This window comes from Lichenostomus cassidix, chromosome 3, assembly GCF_008360975.1.
Source record: "Lichenostomus cassidix isolate B80296 chromosome 3, HeHo_3.0, whole genome shotgun sequence".
NCBI classification, from domain to species: domain Eukaryota; kingdom Metazoa; phylum Chordata; class Aves; order Passeriformes; family Meliphagidae; genus Lichenostomus; species Lichenostomus cassidix.
Window position 1 is genome coordinate 11,059,501 of NC_139483.1, and position 20,346 is coordinate 11,079,846.

General features: G+C 37.5%; 1 protein-coding gene across 6 annotated transcripts in view; it reads right to left on the reverse strand.

The window, feature by feature from the left end:
- Positions 1–20,346, reverse strand: part of MAP4K3 (mitogen-activated protein kinase kinase kinase kinase 3) — a 66,307-nt gene that overhangs the window by 25,915 nt on the left and 20,046 nt on the right. For 4 of the 6 annotated variants that reach the window (XM_085054466.1, XM_085054465.1, XM_085054464.1 and 1 more), the window contains 9 exons: positions 19,150–19,192; positions 18,423–18,495; positions 15,958–16,089; positions 15,593–15,655; positions 15,430–15,511; positions 15,216–15,326; positions 10,943–11,018; positions 9,918–9,976; positions 7,247–7,309 (listed from right to left, as the gene is read on the reverse strand). In XM_085054466.1, coding sequence (XP_084910592.1) covers positions 7,247–7,309; positions 9,918–9,976; positions 10,943–11,018; positions 15,216–15,326; positions 15,430–15,511; positions 15,593–15,655; positions 15,958–16,089; positions 18,423–18,495; positions 19,150–19,192 — 702 coding nt within the window. The remainder of the gene's footprint in view (positions 1–7,246; positions 7,310–9,917; positions 9,977–10,942; positions 11,019–15,215; positions 15,327–15,429; positions 15,512–15,592; positions 15,656–15,957; positions 16,090–18,422; positions 18,496–19,149; positions 19,193–20,346) is intronic. The other 2 variants (XM_085054468.1, XM_085054467.1) reach the window with 1 other exon arrangement.

A 20,346-nucleotide genomic window follows, 5' to 3' on the forward strand; every position in this document is an offset into this window, starting at 1 on the left:
CTGTTAGTCCCTCTGCCACAGGTGAGATAACAAACAAGCTGATTTCTCTGGCTTTCCTGACCCCTAACACCACTCTCAGGCCCACTCCATCCAAACATCTTCTCTCTGCCAGTTTGCTGCATCTCTAAGTCTTTTTAAAAACTCTGACTATAGCCCCTTCCTTGCACACAGAGACCCTTTGCTCAAATAAAGTCAGATGCAGAAAAGTAAACAAAACAACAACAAAAATCATACAATTAAAAAAAAATAAAGGGATTAAGGACTTTGCACTCTGCCAGACTCTAAAGTCCCTTTAGCACATGGACACGCTAAAAATAAGCAAATAGGACAACAAGTGTTTTTATCACTCTGGTTATACCAGCATGTGTATAATTTAAGAACAGCTTTTGCAATGAAAAGAAACTCCAACATTAACAAAGTCAAACACTCCAGCAATCATGGAGTGCAGGCTACACAGAAAAAGTTGTGGCAGTATGTCTTCAACACTATTTTTAAATAAACACCATAATGGTATAAAAATTTAATGTGTTAATGGAATACAGGGACCCCACTGAAGCACAATCAATTCTGCATCTGCCAGGAAGATACTGCTACAAATATAGTGTATTTTCTTCTTCAGGTGGATCACAACAGGAAAAAATCTGAGCATAAATTTGCTCCCAAAATACTGAGTGTATTCATCAAGAGAAACAAATCACCTAAATTAGTGACAAAGAGCTACACTCTTCCCTCCCAGGTCTCCCAATATCTTCTGTTGAACAGTCCCCTTTCAGCTGCAACCCATATCAAAAGCATGTCACCCTTCAGCAAGAGGCCCAGATACCACAGCTTTAGGAGGACTAAGTCTGGATAGACAGAGCTGACCTTTCAAAAGGGCATTTTTAAAAATCAGAGGAAAAGTCTCACACCAGATTTGCCAGCAATCCAAGCTGATGAAGCAGAAATCACTACAGCCCTCAGTTCCAGGCTGAAGGGCAATCACTTTACTACAAAACTATAAATATTGGTTTTTGCTTGCCAAGGAGTTTCAGGTTGTTTACTGCACTCTCTAGTCTGCCCTGTAAAGCTAAGTAGTAGTTTGCACGTGGGTGTGTCTACCACAGCTGTCAGTAGCATTTGGTTGCTTCAGTGATTTTACATATTTTCCCAAAACAAGTGAAATATTGTGGAAGAAACACTATGTAACTGATAATTACTTGACGTAAAAGATGCATAGATCAGAGGGTTGAATACAAATTGCAAATGCAAGCCTGGTGGTGGCATTTCCTGAACCATGGAGAGACTTGACTTTTCAGTCTCTGTATCACCTTTATTACACATCTTGGTTCTAGAATTAAATAACCCCCCAAAACCACCCAACTCTATCCACTTCTATCGATCTTACTCCTCACCACCAGCTGATGGTCTAGAATCCACCACAAAGGAAGAAATTTAACTTTCTTTGCTCTGAGCACTTCTATTACTTCTATGCAATCTCAGACACTTTCACCTGCAAGAGCAGATATTTTGAGGATTCAGGCTCTAGAGCAGAAAATCACAAGACTGGAAACATAAGATGTCACCAGACTCACAAGCAAGTAGGTTAAACAGGTTGAGTGAGTCTCTCTAAGAGGATGCCAGAGCAAATATTGGGAAGCTGCAGAGAAAAATAACCCCAGAACAGTGCAATGAAATCTGAGATTTTCACCTTGGAGAGACAAGCCTTCAATGTTGCAAAATCACGTTATTCAAAAGTGACAAAGATTTTATACTGGGCAGACCCAAAATGTCTGTCCATTTTCATTTACACACTGTGCAATGTATATAGATACACTGTACAGCAATGACAGCAAAATTATTAAGATAAAATAAATAAACCCACCTAAAATAAACAGAACCTTCCTCAGTCACCAGACATTTTAAGTATTACTGGAATTTTCCTTATCAAAAATTACATCTGCCTGAATTACTTCTGTTTAAATGTTTTAAAGGGCAAAAACTTTGTTTCAATTCAGTTTACTGTTGTGTAACATGCATTTGACTATGATTTTAATTGGACATGTATAATTTTCCTAAGTCCTTTAAATATTGCTGGTTGTCACTCAAGTACTCCATTACCAGGGAAAATTCTCCTTCTGCACTCTTGATAAATACTGAGAGCTAGAGAGGTTTTAAAATCTGAAATACATTTTTCTTCTACCTCCTATTTCAAATATACACAGAATTTATAATTTTATATTAAACGAACCTATTCTAGCTACATATTTGATACAAAAACATTGGTAAATACTGCATATATCCAGCAGAGCATGCAGTGAGCTGAGATAGTGCATCAGAACACCCAATATAAATAGATATTTTTAAAGCCACACATAAAGGTATGAAATCTTATGAGTTATGGATTTCTACTGGGATGAAGAGATTAGCATTAATTACTAAATTCTGTGAAGTTACCCATCAACTTTATTGATCTACATTAATATTTTCATTTAACATACATACAATGCTAGTCAGTCAGTTAAAATTCTTTTTAGATAGGACATTGACACAGAGTAAATCTGAATGACTAGACAGATATATTCCAATAGAATCTTGAGATGTACAGCCAGCAGCAATGAGAAGAGGTCAATGATCTTCGTATTGAATCAAAGATGCAACCCCTGATTATTCTGCATTCAGCCCCAGGTTACCAACAGCTCATTCCTGAAACAACTCATCTCTGTACAAGACAAGAGTGCTCTTTGCTGGCAAGGATTGCTTTGGAAAAAAGGTAACACAGGAAATAATTACCACTGCTTCTCAACAGCTTAGGTAACATTAAAAGAAGCTGCCATGTAGAAAGCCACATCATACCTTCACATAAATCACATGTGCAAAGTAATCAATGACTAAAAACAGTATAGAGTTTTCCTCAAAGCAAAGATACATTTGATAAGGCCACACTTTGAAAAATTCCCACTTGAATAATCAAGTCCACAATACCTTCTGCAATTTAAATTTTAAAAAACCTGCTATTTAATTTCTGCAGAATTTCACTGTAAATTAACTGCTACTGTACCTTTAATAGTCTTATCCTAATTTGTTCTATAGGGCTGAGCTGCACTGGAAATATATTTTAGGTGTTCTGACCTTCAAAAACAAAACAATATATACAGCAAACCAGCAATTCACAGTTACTTCCTATATTTGCCATTCTTGAAATTTAACAAGACCATTTGAAGTGACAAAATTAAGGCTTGAAATGTACAAAATGCTGGGGAAGTAACTCTGAATTTCAAAGAATACGAATCACCTTTGGACTACTAACATACCAAGTAAGAAGGCATATACACATCTCTTTCTCAGTAAAATGATAAAGCAATTCCTATCTCATTGTTTCATCAAAGAGGAAGTTAATTTTTAAAGGAGCCTAATACTACCTAAGGCATATTCTGTATTTTAATGCCTTTATTTCAATAAAAAGTGCATTCTTGAATTTCTTTGGATACCCTAGCACATCAGAAATAGCAAGCTGCATGCATATTTTAAAAAACAGGCTAAATATAACTCTTTCTTGGTGATTGACTGAGGTTTTACTGTGCATAACTGCTACACAACCACTGCTCCCCTCTTCCCTTTTATTTCAATTCTCTGCATACTTTGTCTATGAATGTCCCCTTGCCTCCTAGCAGTGAACCTGAGCATCTCATTTTCTCAATTATTTTTTCCAAGGCAGAAAATACCCAAAACATACACGGAAGGAAAACAAAAGAGCAAAAACCACTGGTACTTTCCCCCCCATTTCCACTTTTCTTCTGATCCTGAGGACTATGCTTCATTTCACTACCTAAAACTGAAAAAGGTGTGAAGACTCTCTGAAATTCAACACTGATAGCCGCAATATGTTTTTAGAGCTATGTTAGCTAAGTAGGGTAGGAGTCTTCATGGCTTCAGCAAAGAAAAAGCATATGTGTGTATGTGTAGTGAGGAGAAAAATGACAAGTTAAATAAAAATGCTCCTGGACAAGGTTCTCTGCTACCTATGTCAATCTCTTTAATTCAGTCTTTTCCTACCAGTATTTTTAGCTTTTCTGCCACAAATAATTAAAAAACACAGAATAGCCATGCTGAAAAACAGCATTCCTAAAAGTAAGTGTGACCAAAAACTATCACAAATCATTAAATCCAGAGTGTATTTATAAGCAAAAGAAAACAAAAACCACGACCAGATTATTTAAATAGGCCTAAGTGTATAAATGCATCTGGCAAGGACAACAGTGCAGACTGCATGGGAGATGCAAACCTCTTAATTAATCTTTGCTAAAGAAGTCCAAAATTAACATTATGCTTTTAACAACAGAAAACAATTATAGGTTGGAACTTGAGATATCAAACTCAAGTTTTGTTCAACCCCTCTGTCATTTTAACAGCAGAATTCAACACTTTCCACTGTATATTAAACACTCCAGGTTAAATTACTCTAGGTTATACTTTGGGCCCCTACTTTAGGCAGAAGTAAGCTAGAGATCACCAGGGGTTCCTTCCCACTTTATCTTTTTTGGAAGAATTCTCTGATGGTATTTCTAACTTAACAAGATGTGCAGCTCAGTTCACCATTTACGAACCAGAATTATTTTTCCACTCACTACAAATGAGAAGAAAAATGTTTTGCCACAGAATTTCATTGTACATCAGGATAACCTAAATGAAAATATTTTCATTTGGTTCAATGTGACATTTTGTTTTGAGTCAGAACAACAATAAACTTTTGTGACTCAGGATCAATAGCATAAGCTAAAAATTGTCCCAGAATAAAGAGTACATATTTTAAAAGGTAACTTTGATTTAAACCATTTCCTCAGCTCACTAAAAATGCAATGCTCAGCTGTGCATATTATTTGAGCCTGAATCCAAACAACTGCTTTTAAAATACACAGAGAGAGAGTGAAAAGATCTACCTTATGCAAAATCTAATGTGCACATAAGACTAAGAAGACAAAATAGGAACATGAAGAAGCCTAAATGAGAGGAGGTAGCATGCACCAAAAAAAAAAAAATCTCAAAGGATGGAAGGTACCCAAGAAAGTTTTTGAGTAACTTGTCTAGTTGCAGAAAAAAGAAAAAATATCTATCCTGAAAGACAGAAGAGCCTGTATCTGTATCTAGAGCAAAACAGTCTGTTATTTATTCAGCTACGAATCCAAGGGGAATATTTGTAGAAGATCAAAGGGAAGAACTATCTCATCCTTTCTGCTTGAAATTTGCATTAAGGGATACTGGAGTTTGGATACAGAATATTCCCTGCAAACAAGACTTGTACTCAATTTCTCCATGCTCCTGGCAGATCCAGGCAGGTGTTTCAGGAAAGTGCAGGGGGAAGGACGAGAGAACAAGAGAGGAATAATTTTTAAGGGTAGCCACATCATAGGCACCAAAAGTTTGAAAGGTAATGTGCATGATGACTGCATAAACTGCCACATGATCAATTCAGCTGTGCAAAATACCAAGTGATAAGTAAAAATCTTGTCACTCCCCAAATTTGCTTTCAACCTCTACAGTATGTGGTCCAAAGTATGCCTCAATTTATGATTTTTTTTTTTAAACAATCTTAGAGACACCCAGCTCTGCAAAGGAGTTGTTGCTTATGAGGTTATTTTATGAAACCAGTACAACAGCATGGGAAAGAGCCCAACAGTAGTAGGCAATACATTATGCTGGTGAAGAAGTATAATCTTTTCCTCTTGATTACATTTGAAAAATTCATGTATCACTTCTCAATCACTTTTCAATATCTGAAACCAATACTGTCAGAGCAGGAGTGGGGCAAGGAGAGAGAGAATCTCTGATTAGTGCATCCTACAGGAGAATTAACCAATTAGTAATTATTTCCTCTAAGGGTTAGATCTTACTGGAAGAATCTCACAGATAGGTGATGCATTGATTGTAACAACAGTACTTGTTAAGTTTTATCACAGTTATAATTTTTGAAGAGTGTACTGAACAGCATGGGGTAGAAGTAGGATGGAAAAGGACAGTCCAGTTATGAGATATGCTCTCATTCTGCTCTTAAACCCACAGATACCAGGCTAGCAATATATGGGATAACACCGAAAGCAACCCTTAAAAAAAAAACCAAACAAAAAAACCAAACCAAAACAAAAAAACCCAAACTAAACCAAAACAGAAACAACAAAAAACCAAAAGCAAACCAAACTGAAAAGCCAAAACCACACTCTCAAAACCAGAGGAAGTGCACAGGACAGAGGTGTTCTCACCGGGTAGAGAAATCTAAGCAACTGATCTCAAAACAATTTGTGAAACATGCTTACAAAGGAAGCAATACAGAAATCTCCTTCCAAGAAAGGCAAAGACAGTCTAAGCTTTCACTAGCTACGTTTCTGGCAGATTCAAGTCACACCAAGCCAACAGATGGCAGAACAAACAAACAAAAAAACCTAAGAACAAAAAACATCACATAAAATACAAGAAATTCTCTAACACCCTGGTCTTCCATCTTCCTCTCAGTGCACTTAAACATCTCACAAATCTAAGAAAATAGCAGAGTAATGCTCTTCATTTAGTACAGAATGTTTCTTTTTCTTTTTTTTCAAGAGTATATGGAGATGTCCAAGACATAAATGCATTATTCATCTAACTACACAAAGAGCAGAGAAATAAGAAAACTCACTTCCTAAAGTAATTTTGCCACTGTGATGTGTGATGCTAACAACCACATTTTTTAGCAGTGCAGCAACAGAAAATTTGGAAAATTAATCAGACGTAATACAATACCAAATGCCCCTGAAAACAGTTCTGAGCCCACTTTCTGTTATTTCTGTTAACTGTATATTCATTCTGTAACATAATTACCATCTGGAGAATTCAGAAACTTATATAATTTTATAGTCTTTCATGGGACCATTTAAAGGAACTACCAGACAAAAATACAAGGAAAATGTTTCTCCTATTTTCAATCACCCTCCAAAAAATTAACAAATTATGCATACTATGACAGTTAAAGAAATTAGAATGAATACATAATACTAAGCCCCTTCTATAAGAGTGATTAAAGTAAACATGAATACAGGTTAAATAGTGTCAATGCTGCACAAAGTAAGAATTTCCTTCTACACTACAGAAATACACATACAGACTAATAGTTACACTGAATGATTTTTACACAGATGAAAACACCACTACTACAACAACAGGACAAAACATGAGCTTTGGAAAAGGAAAACAAGGACAAAACTAACACTGACAAAGAAAGGCATAAGACGAAAAATACCAGGTTAGATCTTGCAGTGTAGTATATGTCTTCTGAATTGTCCAAAAAATCGCTACTGTCAGGCTGTTCATTAGATAGAGATCAAGAAAAGCAAATTATTTATACTGTGACTGAAAGCCAGGTGCACATAATAGTAAATTTTTTTGCTAAAAAAAAAAAAAATACTGTTAGTTGAAACTCAAAACCATGTTAAACAGTTCTCAGGACGGAGGTAAAACACAGCTAAGGGAATGGTCACATTACCAAATGCCAAAATGATGAATTACTGTTCATCACCTGAGGTGTGGTAATGTGTGACAAACTGTCCCAATAAGAGTCCTGTTCAACATCCCAGTGCAGCACTGACAATAACTCCTTGTGCTGCAGGGGTGCAGTCCTTTGTGCAGTCATAAGTAACTGAGCATAAGTTTAAGCATGCTTAGTGAGGCAGAAGCAAAAGCACCAGAGCTGCTTCCATGAAAACAGATCCACTCTGTGGATCTCCTACCCTCCTGTTGCTGGAGGAAGAGACAGGCATCTCTCACTCCCACTTCCGTTTCAAAGACCACCTCTGCTAGAGCAGATAGATTGTTACAAATTTCTCCCACAGACTGGTTTGTGGTGAGGCTCTTTGCTAAAGCATCCATTCTTTGAATAGGTCACTTGCTTGCAATTTGTCATGCCAATTTAAATTGTCCACTGGTTCTAAAGCTAATCTATACCTCCATGTTTCTAATTTGGTCTCTGGATCCAACATTATTATTTTCAAAATCAGAGATCTGTTTTATCTGGGAAGATCATATCAGGTCTGCATGCTTCATTCTGACATAAAGCATGGAGCAGTTAATTTTCTTCTTCAGAAAGATCCAAACAAACAGTTATAGACATTCCTTATGGACAGAGAGATGAGGCCAGTTCTTTGGACAGGTTTGAAATATGCAATATCTGACCAGAACAGACATTTTTCTTATCAGTAGAATGAAGCTGGATGGTTCAAGTCCCTTCACAGAGCAGCAAGAGCTTCTGAAATTCCAAAGTGCAAAGGTCCTGACTGGCTAACACACAGTGTTAGGAAAAGGCTTGATTCCTCTCCTCCAACACCACCTGTCAAGGAAATGCTCTCAAAAGCTCTGCTTCAATCCCCTTAGAAAACCTCTCTCCAGTTTAGCACCTCAAGTTCCTACAGTGCAATGAAGGCACCATTGCCCCATGGAGTTATCCATTATAGCTTGTATAGTCAGTGACTGATAAAAAGAAAGAAATGGGAAAAGTATTTTCAAAACTTCAGCCTCTGCACTAACATCTTTTTGCAACTATGATTCTGTCTGTGTGTGTGTGTATAAATAAAACTTTTAACGAGCAAAAGCATGGTAATTTCAACTATACAATGCTTCCAATTGTATTTTCTTTACAATCCAGACCATGCAACAGGGAAGCAAAGACACGATAACTTGGAATGAGTTCAAAAATAATTTTGAGTTAAATTATGGGTTTATGGTAGAAGCACTGCCTTCATTATCATATTTAATAAAAACTTACATAACCAGAGCTCCTAAATGATGCTATTATGCAGTTATGTCAAGGTCTAAGTAATACATCTGAAATACTTGTCTAAATCCTATGTGTGATTTAGTAAGCTGCTCTCCTCCACCTCAAATAGGCACCAGAAACTGAGGCTCCCTGTCCAGCCAGTTCTGAGGACAAGCAAGATTAAATACAACTTCATACACCCAGAGCCTGCTGACCCACTACCAAAGGGCAAAGCACTTGGAAGGATTATTTCAGTACAACTACAGAGCACCACAAGGAAGTCTGTGTCAGAAATCCGACTCACATGTGGTTTGTAGGCTACAGAAGTACATTCCTAAGTACACACCCTTCCAAAAACCAACTCAGAGCAGAGCCAGTGTCTCACCCACCTATTTACTAAGCCAAGGTTAACACCTGCCTTAGAAAAACAAAGAGAACACACAAGTCTGCAGTGAGGAAGCAAAGGAGTGTCTTTTTATCCAGGAGTGTTAAGAAACTGCCCAAGTGCACAAATGTGGAAAGCAACAGTCTCCAGACAAGAGGAAGCTACTGAAATTGTGTGTGAGACAGCAAATACACCTTTTCTGTCTCAGCTTGAGTTCTCACACCCCTTGCTCTGATGGATCCACAGGAAAAAATCATTGGCAATACACCTTGACAGAGTATGTCAGCTGCCAGACTCAGCACAGCTCAGCTGTGATGCAGGGCCACAGAGGACTGTTCACAGAGGAAAGTCTTTTAAAAACACTGTACGTCTCCCCCAGGCTCTCAATTGTATTATTTCCATTGTTAATACCAGAACAAGGGGGAGAAACAGTTGAGTACACACAGGAATTCTACAACTAAAAAATAACTCTTTAAATAAAGGGAATTATATACTAGGCAGTGAGGTACATAAAGGACAGAATAAATCTACAACACAAAGGTGTGATTTATGTTGCTTAGCACATAAATCACACCTGGCAGAAACCACAAATAAAGAGGTTTGCTACATATAGTGAATGTAATGGCACAAAAAAACCCACTATGCTACAACTTGTCAGTAAAATCACTAACAAGTTTAGCAGTACCAAGGAAGCATGCTACACATCTTGGATTTCTCTTCCTCCACAGGTATGTGCAGGGAATAATGTGTAGTGCACAGCCCACATTTGCTACTCACAAATTCATGATGTGGCTCTGTCTCTTTCCTCAAGGGTGGATCAAACTTTACTTGGCCAACTAAAGAGGAGAAAAGGAAAAGAAGCTGGGTTGTAGTTAGACAAGACTTAGCTCCAAAGGCTACCAAAAAAAGAAAAACTCAGTTAATGAGTGTATCATTTCCCCACTGACAGAAACTTGTGACACATGGACATACCAAACTTGTGCCTGCTAGAAACTAATGGGTACAGAAAGTACTCTTTTATCACAAAGGCAGCCCAATCACCCTTGCCTCACCTACTCATTAGAAGGAACAGGAAAACCATTGAGCAAACAGGGCAGTGAAGTGTCCTCTTTAGAGGTGCAATGCAGCTGTAATTTATACATAAAACACATCCATGATGTGAATTCATTGTTGATCTGTTCTTCTGGGAGACTCACTAGCATGAAAGAGTGCTGAATGAAGTCTGGAGTGAATTAACCACATTTGCTAAGACAACTCTTTGGCAGGACCTTTTGAACACTCCTACCCTCAATTTTACCTTAAGAAAAGACAGCTAAAGCTCATAGCATTGCTCTGATTTAATTCAAGAAAAATAATTACAACAATTTGGGGGATGGAATAGGCTTTTAATGGCCAGTGATCAACCTCCTCCCTTCTTGATCTCCATGTAACTGTTTCAATTCAAAAGCAAATCCAAGATACTAAATTAAGGAAGAGAAAAATATTCCTTTGCCATTCTGTTACCCAGCTAAATCTGGCATTGGTCTAAATATCCTTGCTGGAGTAACACATGAAACAGTATCAGTCATCTTTCAGAAGAGTTCAGGTTGTGTCCTGTTCAATTAAGATGAAGTAATAATGAACTTTGCTGAAGAGCTGGCAGAGGGTGCATTCAAATATTTCACAGAACCTACATCCTTAAGTGAAACAGCCTAAGTTTTCATTTTCCTATACATCACTAAAAATGTTTCTACGTATGTCAGATACCCAAAACACCAGCTTAATGATTAAATATATCATATCATCATATTACACATGCTTACAGTTTATTTCAGAGCGTGTCTTTTCTTCTCTCCCATTTCTGCTTGTTGAATGAATTCTGTGAGGCACAACAAGAGGCTAGAAGAGAAAAATAAAATATTTCAATATCAAAGTACACTTGAAACCCAGTATTTTGTAACAGTTTTCAGCAGGCTTCTTTAGCATAATATCAAAAAGAAAGAAATCAAGTGAAAGCTAAATGTAAAGACTGCATGCATTTTTAATACATTAAAGTTAGAATTATTTGGAGACATTTTAACTGTGGAATGTCTTCAATATAAGGGTTTTTAGAACACTGGATTTGAGCAAATTAAGACAATGCTGGCCAGCATTTGTCTTTGCTCATATAGTATTTCCTTTTTTCACCATTCAGTTTAAGGCTATCGGTAGTTTTTTAAATAAGCAGTAAGACCAAATCAGACCTACAGGTAGCATTTCATTCCATTAGATACACCAATAATTTTCCCAGCTTCTAACCTAAATTGATTCCTAAAAAGTCATGTTAGGTTGTCTGCTGGAGGTTTTCAAAGTCAAATAGAAAGAAGTATTGCTGGTACTCTTGTGCTGTGTGGCAAGAGAGATAGCAAAATTTCTAGAAATCCACCTTCATGTTTATACTCCACTTCTCTTTTTTTCCTGAATTTCCATTTACTTCTCTACAGGATGAAGTGTCCTGAGGTTTAAGACTTGGCTTTCCTTTTTTGCCTCTGTTGGATTTTTCTCTCTTCTTTCTACATCAACCACTGCAGGCTCTCTTAGAAATGTGGGGGTATTGTCCACCTTTGTTCACTGCCTCATGGTCCATGCTGAGCATCTTTTCTTGTGAATCAGCCTTCTATACACTTTTGTTAATAATATGGTTGTTGCTGTACTATCAGAGTCATGAATAGCTCAGAAACTCTGTTTATTCCTCAATACTGTCTGAAAACATAATTTCCCTTCTCTCCTTTTGCTCACACACACTACCACCTTGACTCCTATTAGGATCCAACACATGTATGTGGTGTTTCACGTCCCATTTTTGTTGACTTTGCTCTTCCTTGAACTTGGAGAGACTTGCAGATTGCGAGTGTGTATTTTCTCCCACACATCTCACCAGCAGTTTTTATCACAGCTTGTGTCAATCCTACCCTTCCACAGTTCCATTTTGTCTACTGTGCACTCTTCAGGTTTCAAAAATGGTTTGCTACAGCTCAGAATGCATTTCAAGGTTTGATCTCATACTAACTGCTGAAAGGCTGCTCATTTATAATCTTCTATTAAGAGGCACTGCCCACATGTATGATGTGTGTGCACCTGTACTGATAGCACCAAGAGCCCAGCTGTACTGGGGGTAGGAAGGTATTTTCACCTTTGCAGCAATATTGTGAACACTTTCACCCTGACACAGATGTCTGTGTTGCACTACAGACAGAGCCTGTCCCCAGATCACCTCCTCCATGACCAGAGAATTACATTCAGGATCAAATCTTCATCTCTCAGTCATGAGGATGAAGTCCTCAAGTCACCTTGAAATACCTGCACTGACAACACACTGATACAAACACCTGACATCTGAGCTGTGCAAGAGGACAAAGGAATGTAGGTTACCTTACTGACACAAATGCCATTTAGGCCCAATTTCCATCATGGCACAGATCTCAAAAGCATCTTATCCCCAAAACTTGCAGTGTGCTACATATAAAACATGAACACTTTCCTCTCTGCAACTTTCTCAGCTAAGACCACATCTGTCTTGAGAATCACTGTCACAGAAATGTGGAGAACAGGCAGTTGTCAACACCTCTTAAGTCCAGAGACCCAACCAGAGCTCCTGTCTATGACTGAATGGGAAATTAAGTGAAGTCCTCCATGAGCTGGGGTAGGGAAAAATACTGGAAATGTCAGTTTCAGATATTGTTGCCAAATGAATAACAACTGCATGAACAGGAGAACCTTTTATATTACACACAAATGATAGCATGGTTTTCTTGTTTTCACACACTGAACACTTCACCTTTGAGTTTAGTATGACTTAAAGATGCAGTGTGGCACTCCTCAGAGTGGTGGCAAATGCAGATCTACTTTGCAACTCTGCAGGCTATCCAAGCAGTAACAGATTGCATCCCCCTAAAAGCAGCACAGGGCAACTGAAGACCTTGTCACCGCAGTGGAGAGTAGACTTGCCTTCAAAGACCACTGACAGATGAAAAAGCTCCTTAGTCTCCACCAAAAAACCTCAAAACACTAACTGCACCACCCAAAAAAATCCACAGCTCTAAACTGGAGAGTATGTCTGAGGCTCTAGATTCTCACTGGTGTTTTTGTAATGTGTTACGTTGTGCCATGTTGTGTCACTTTTTATGATTTTTGATGGATGCATTCAGGTGATTGTAACAAGTACAGGACTGGTCAGTCACTAAAATAACATCTCCAGCTGCCTCTGCAAGCAGGCAAGTTTTGGAGCAAGTTCAATTGTGTATAAAGGAGCACAAACTTTTTATTCCACTTGTTTTATTATCAGAAAGACCACAATGCCAACAACTGCTTTGCCTGTGGCGAGATGCATCTGAAATACAAAAGCTCAACTTCTCCCCAGACAAGGCATAGTTTTTTGCTCCTGATACCACACTTCATTATGGGATAATTGATAAGTAATACAGTAGACAACAGAAGAGCCTTCTTAATGCTAAGTCACAGGGGATATGGAAGAGTCAACACTATTTAGTAAGCTACCAGTAACTATCAATAAAATGCAGACTGAGGGGACTCAATGCAAGAAGAGAAAAGAAATTCCCCACCTGAGGAGCCCAAAATGAAGGTCAGGAGTCCTACTGAAAAGATACACCAGTGACACAGGGTAATGGTACATGGTTTGAGCACAATCTCCCAAGAGGGCAGGGAAGCCTCATAGAGCTGAGCCACTCACTCACAGGAAGCACACTACCTTTCTTCTTACAACAGCTCATGAAAGCTTTGGTTTTCTGCTTTCCTCAGAAATACCACGTAAAGGGCCTCAGAGCTCTTTCCTCACTGAGCACAGAGAGAACTAAAGGACACTAAAGAGCTTATGGTGAGAAGATCCAAGTTACTCGGTGCAGACTCCATCAATCATCAGACACCTTTCTCTTAAGTGACCTGAAAGCCAACTACATTAAGGGATTTCTTCTGTGTCTGACTTTTTAAAGAACTTTTTTATTGGAAAAAATGGGAGCACAGTGCTCCCACTGTGTGCATTTGCTTTTAAAAGTATTGACTCTTACTCAATCCTGATGTCTTCATCTCTTTCCTGCTCATTTGGAAAGTATGTAAGACCTGCACTCCACAACACCAAAAAATTATCTATTTCACTTTGGGTTCTTTCCACACTTTTTATTTTAGCTTTTAAGATAGACTTGGTGTAAGTCAACTTGTCTTTGCTGTTCAAGGGGAAAAAAGCTCATTTAACTTGTAAAATCTGAAAATTAGTAACTTAAATTAATTGCCTCTTTTAAGCTTCTTTTCCTTTGAAGGCATTTTTAGAATAGTTTATCCATTAAAAAACCCAAAAAATACGAAATTAAAGAATCATTGGCATTTGTATTAAAAGGATTACATTTTTTTCTTCAAAAAAAGGCCATCACTTAGGGAACTGTAAATATTTGTGAAGTATTCACTAACATGCAGTAAAGTATGAAGACAGGATGAAGCAACAGAATATCTGTTTTCCCTTATTTATTAAACACTTCAGTCCTGTGCTGTTTATCACCTTACATAAGCAAGCTACTTTTTCACAGCTGTTTGAGCAGAAAATCAAGAAACTCATTGACAAAACTGTAAGTGAAATCAAGTTTCAGGGCATTCTAAGATGGAAAAATACAATCTGCAAAAAACACATGTCAAGCCATTTTGATAAAAACAATTACAGGATCATTCTCTCCTGCACAGGTATAAAATTATTTTTATTAATGCTTTCTTTGCAGATGGAAACATAACTTCACAAAGAAACATACAGCAGAATGCATGACAGAATCCAGGACTGGAGAAGCAGACCACATTTACTGTTTCAAAATCATTGAACAACAACAAACAAAATTTTGAAGTATTCGCATCTTTTTCTCTTTCAGCTTCCCTTCCAAAAATATGATTTTTGCTAAGTGCTTGTATGTGTGACAGAGCAGCACAACCAAAAGTAAAAGCAACGTCTGACACTATTCCCAGGTCACAGAGAATCCTGGGGCTCAATAAATCACAATCATTTAGTTTTGCTAGCAAACAAAAACTTAACCTGATTCCATGACTAAAACATATTCCTACCTCAGGATCATCATCATCGAAATCATGGTAAGTGGAATGATCAGGATTATTCATTTTATCCAAAAGTTCAATGGCAAGACTTCGATTTAATGGCTGGGTAACAAAGGGATGCTGAAAGACAGAGGGAAACAGGGATTAAAATTCCAGCCACTCACATTTAGCATATTTTAATTTTGTAACTTAAAAAACCCCAAACCCATACATAAATTTATACCTGTAGCAACTTTTCAGCTGTAGGTCTTTTTTTAGGATTTTTTGTAAGTGCCATTTTCACAAAATGATGGAAACTATTGGACCTGTAAAACAAAGTGCTAAACATTAAAACCAATTTCCCAGTAAAGTACATTCATTATCTACTGAAACAGAAAAGTACTTACCATTTCATTTTGTCCTTTAATTTAGGGGGCTGGAAGTTGCTTTTTGTCATTAGAAAAAGTGCTCTGAAGAAAAAAAAAAAGAACAGCATTTCTGTGGTTATGATGCAATACATAAATGAGATAAATTATTAAACACTTTATTTAGTTGGCAGGAAGAAACCCCATCAGTTTAAGAGACTCAAGAAGGACATTACACACTTATGCACCAGAAAGAATTGTTAACATTTCCATCCTGTTCACTCAGTATACTCACAGCCCAGTACCCTTGCAGTACACCCAAAACCCACAAGGCACACACAGCCATCTCTTCAAATGGATTATTTAACTAACTGCATTTACCCACCAGGCTCTAACCCCTTACTAACCTCATTGGATGTAGGTCAAACATTGGAGGCTGAAGTTCAGCAAGCTCTATAGCAGTGATCCCAACTGCCCACAGATCACACAGCTGGTTATAGCCACCTTTCCTTTCTACTGCAGCAACTTCTGGTGCCATCCTAAACGGTAAAAGACAATTTTAGGTAAACTTCTCACCAAAAATCAAATATTCTTCTGTACACAGGAGTTTAGTATTCTTTAATGTTCTCAATCTATAAGGTCACAGTATATATATATACATATATGCACACACATAAGCGTGTGGGTAAAAAATTATGCAATGTACACCTGAAGTTTCCCTCAGCCATCTTCTAGTAACTAACAGGCAGTTTCTAAAACGATAATTTAGGGGTAAGTAGATGAAATCAATCTGTCTCACACTAAATACTACTCAGCCAAAGAGCCTGAAGTGTAATTACTCAACTACAATAAAATCCAAGTAATATCTAAATTTACATATTGCCCAGAAAGTGATCCACTGACTTTGAAAAAAAGAATTCTAACAAGAGAAGAACTAATAAAATGACAGCTTTTTTGTATCCTGAAAGCCTGAGACTCATTGTCACCTCTGTATAGAGCACTCCTTGTTTGTAAAGTCTGTCTCTCTCATGTCAGGTGACCTCATTTAAGTCAACAAAGTGGTTTCACATTCTCAGGTGGCAAAAATGAACAAACATAGCTGGCACATAAATAGGAATACCTAAAGAAAATTATTCACTTGGAATTGTCACGTGCTCTGAATGGCCAAAATGAATTATGAATTTGACTGTCTTACATAGCCCTACCAGATGGCCACCATGTTAGTATTTCTTAGCTTTGGGCTTTATCAGTCCAGATCACCTGAAAAGTAGCACTAAATCTCAATAACTCAATAAGTGTAAAATACAGCTGAAGTCACTCGGAGAGTGCTGCACTAAACCAGCAAGCAGCATCTCAACTGATGCATTATTTAAATACAGGCATCCTGTGGTCACAGCACCAAGCCTGCTGGAGCTCGAAAAGCATTTGGACAATGCTCTCAGGCACATGGTGTGACACTTGGGGATGCCCTGTGCAGGGCTAGGAGTTGGACTCCATGATCCCTGCAAGTCCCTTCCTATCCTTATCTGTAGATCTGAAAACATCAGCAGGTCTGGTGGTAGAACTTAAAGTTTCCATAACTGAACTATATCTAGATACATTTCTTCTGGAGTTCATTAAAAATCCCAAACGCTCTAAATCAAAAGGAGGGAGTTATGACAGTAGAGGGGGAATATGGGTTAAATGTTTAAACAGGAGGGTTACTAGCTCTGTGGTTAAACTGCCCTGAGACACATCTAGATCTTATGACCACTCAAACCTTCATATGGCCTGTTTCAACTAAATTTTCTTCTCTGCAAGCTGAAAAATTTTGCTTCCTCACTTCTGGTCTAAAACCTCTCAGAAGCTTTGCAAAGAATAACCGAGGTTCTTCATCACCATTTATACTAAATGCTTTCTTAGTTATTATTTAAGTTGATTTCACAAGCCTGGCACAATTTGAAAGTTACAGTCAAGGACTGAGGTCACCCAGATACCTTGGGAAAAAGACACAAACAAATCACACAATCATGACTGATGGGTGTTTGTGTTACTCTGAAAGGGAAGAGAAGCCTTAATGCGACTTACATGGCAGAAGAATGCTAAAAATACTGTGCTTGGCTATTTCAAGTCAATACTTGAACATAGGGCTTTTTCATTACATATATTTTTATCTTGCACCTACTATGCCATCAGACTACAGAATTTTAATCTGTCTGTGAAACAGATGACAAAAGTGCACTTTTACAGTGGGGAATGTGTCTCATCTACTTCCAGGTCAAAGGGAGCAACCACTTCCAGCAGGAAAAGGATAAAATGAAAGGCAGAACTTGAGATAAGAAAAATTATACACACTAGTTTAATGGGGAAGAATAAAGATGCAGAACAGTTAGAACTGTGTCACAGAATTTAATCAGTTTAAGTAAATAAGGAAAAAAAATGGCTTCAAGAAACAGTTCACAAGTGGCAAAAGAGTCTGTGGATCTGTGAAGACAAAACTCATCAACTGAAAAGTTGTAGAAAAACTGTATCTAGGCTGGAGAGGAAGAAACATAAAACATCAAAATGGAAAATCAGAGAATTAAAAAAATTAAGATCAAAGTTAAAAACAAGCAAATTGTTGGTAGTTTTTAAGTCTTACTAAATTAAGACAAATTAGTCAATGGCGACGGCACTACACAGTCTTTCAGTTTTTCAAAACATTAAAGCCTTTCTCTGATACTCAGCTAATTCAGGATTTGGAATAAGTAACACAGATATGATCACCAGAAAGTCTGACACAGCCTCTAGTGGTTCATCTACCCAGGAAATGACAAAGTATGCTTTTATCACAATTTTTCAACAGTATTATATATGTTACCATTATATTAATGGTCAAGTAAAACACAGTTACCAATATGGGGTGCCAATGAATGATTTCCTTTTGGCAATTGTAGCTGTTATCTGTGCAGATACTCCAAAATCAGCTATTAAAAAAAAGAAAAAAAGGCAAAAAACAAAATGACAGTTAACAACTGATTTGATGTAATTAATTGTTAATGAACACAAGTTTGCTTTCCCCACTGTTAAGAGGTTCTTATATATACTGAAAATATTTAACAAAAAATTAATAACAAAAGCAAATAATAGAAACTTGGTGTGTCTCAGATACCATCGGTCAGCTCCCCTCAGGCATTTGCCAAACATGCACACAAATGTCTCTCATCCACACAAGGAAGAGCAGGCTGGCACAGAAGACCTAACAGGTACATGCAGTGTTTCAACAAGATAAAATACCTCATTTTGTGCTACCAAAGAGATTCTTTCAGATAAGCTTTCAAGGTACATTTCACATGTAAGAACCCTAGATAGTAGATATTATAAAAAATTTATAAAACCCTGTGATTTGATTTTTACTCTTCCCTTACAATATCAGAAGGTCTTTTACCTCACTGTTCCAAAATTACTTCACCTAATCCTCAGACTCTAATTGGATGGTTTAGTTAGACACTACCAGCAAGATAAAAAGAATTCTGATATTCACTAATTCCTTACATGAACCATCACCTCATTAAACAAAACACAGCATGCTGCTTCTTAGAGCAATAAAAATATTAATAGAACTAAGTTGTATAACTCACCTAATTTTACATGTCCATTATCAGTTAAAAGAATGTTTGCTCCCTTTAAAAAAGAAAAGTTTACTTGAATTAAAACATGCCAATTCCTCCAATACCACATTAAAAAAAGAATTATGTGAGATCTTACAGCAAATTAGGGGCCAGAGACAAAGCAAGGATTGTGTTCAATAAACCTGCATTCTTATCAAGGAAATGTTTGTGAAATTAACAAGCTGCCATTCTGTTATTAAAAAAAAACTCCTTGGATATTCAGTGGTTTTCATTAATTTTTAGTTTAGCCTATGGTACTACAGAGTTTGCACTGCACACAAAACCTCTCAATATACAGTATTTGCCTATGCTGGTTAATTCTTACTTTTTTCTATTTACAGTGACTCAAAGGAAACAGGAACTCAAAAGGTCAAAGTGGAAACAATTTCGTTTTCTTTTCATAAGTAGGAGCTCATTTTGTCTTGTTTGAAAGCCATGCTTATTACAATTATAGCCTTAAGGACCTGCCTCAATAATCAAGCATTTAGCAAAGCTACTTCCGTCCTTATGCAACAGAGATTCTCTGAGTGCTGCATTTGAAGAGGTCATTTTTGTGTGGCTGTGTGGTACCACTCGCTTCAGCAAACAATCAAAATTAACCAAAAGCAGAGGTTTGTATTACAAAATTACAAGATAAAAGGACTGAGAAGAAACCTGATTTGAAGACTGAAACCAGGTACAGGTTGAGCTGAGTGAAGGTCAGAGCTAGCTAAACACAGCTCCAAACATCAGCACTGCACTGCCCATCAGATAGATGGAAAGGCAGCGGAGATGAACCTCCAAAAATAAGTAGTTTTACAGATTATGGCTTTTCCCAGAGCAGGAAGAGTCAGGTCTGCAGTAAAACACAGCTAACCTGGCCCATGTTGCACAAGTACAGTTAATGAGCTTGGCAAACAGTGTAACAGCCCCGCTTTACAGCTCTTGACCTTGTTCACCTTTCAAACTAACAGGACAGGTACTCTAAACATGTAACTTAGCTGCTGAGAGAAGCAAACACAGTTCAGCAGTCAGGCGATCTGCAGATGAAGATAGTACTTTTCCACGCTCATGAGAGCAGCTTTATTTAAAAATTAAAAAAAACCCTCTCAATGTAAGCACTGTAAGCATTTGTTACCAGCACAGCTCTGCTTAGAAGTATCTCTGCACTATATCCTTGCAAGCACT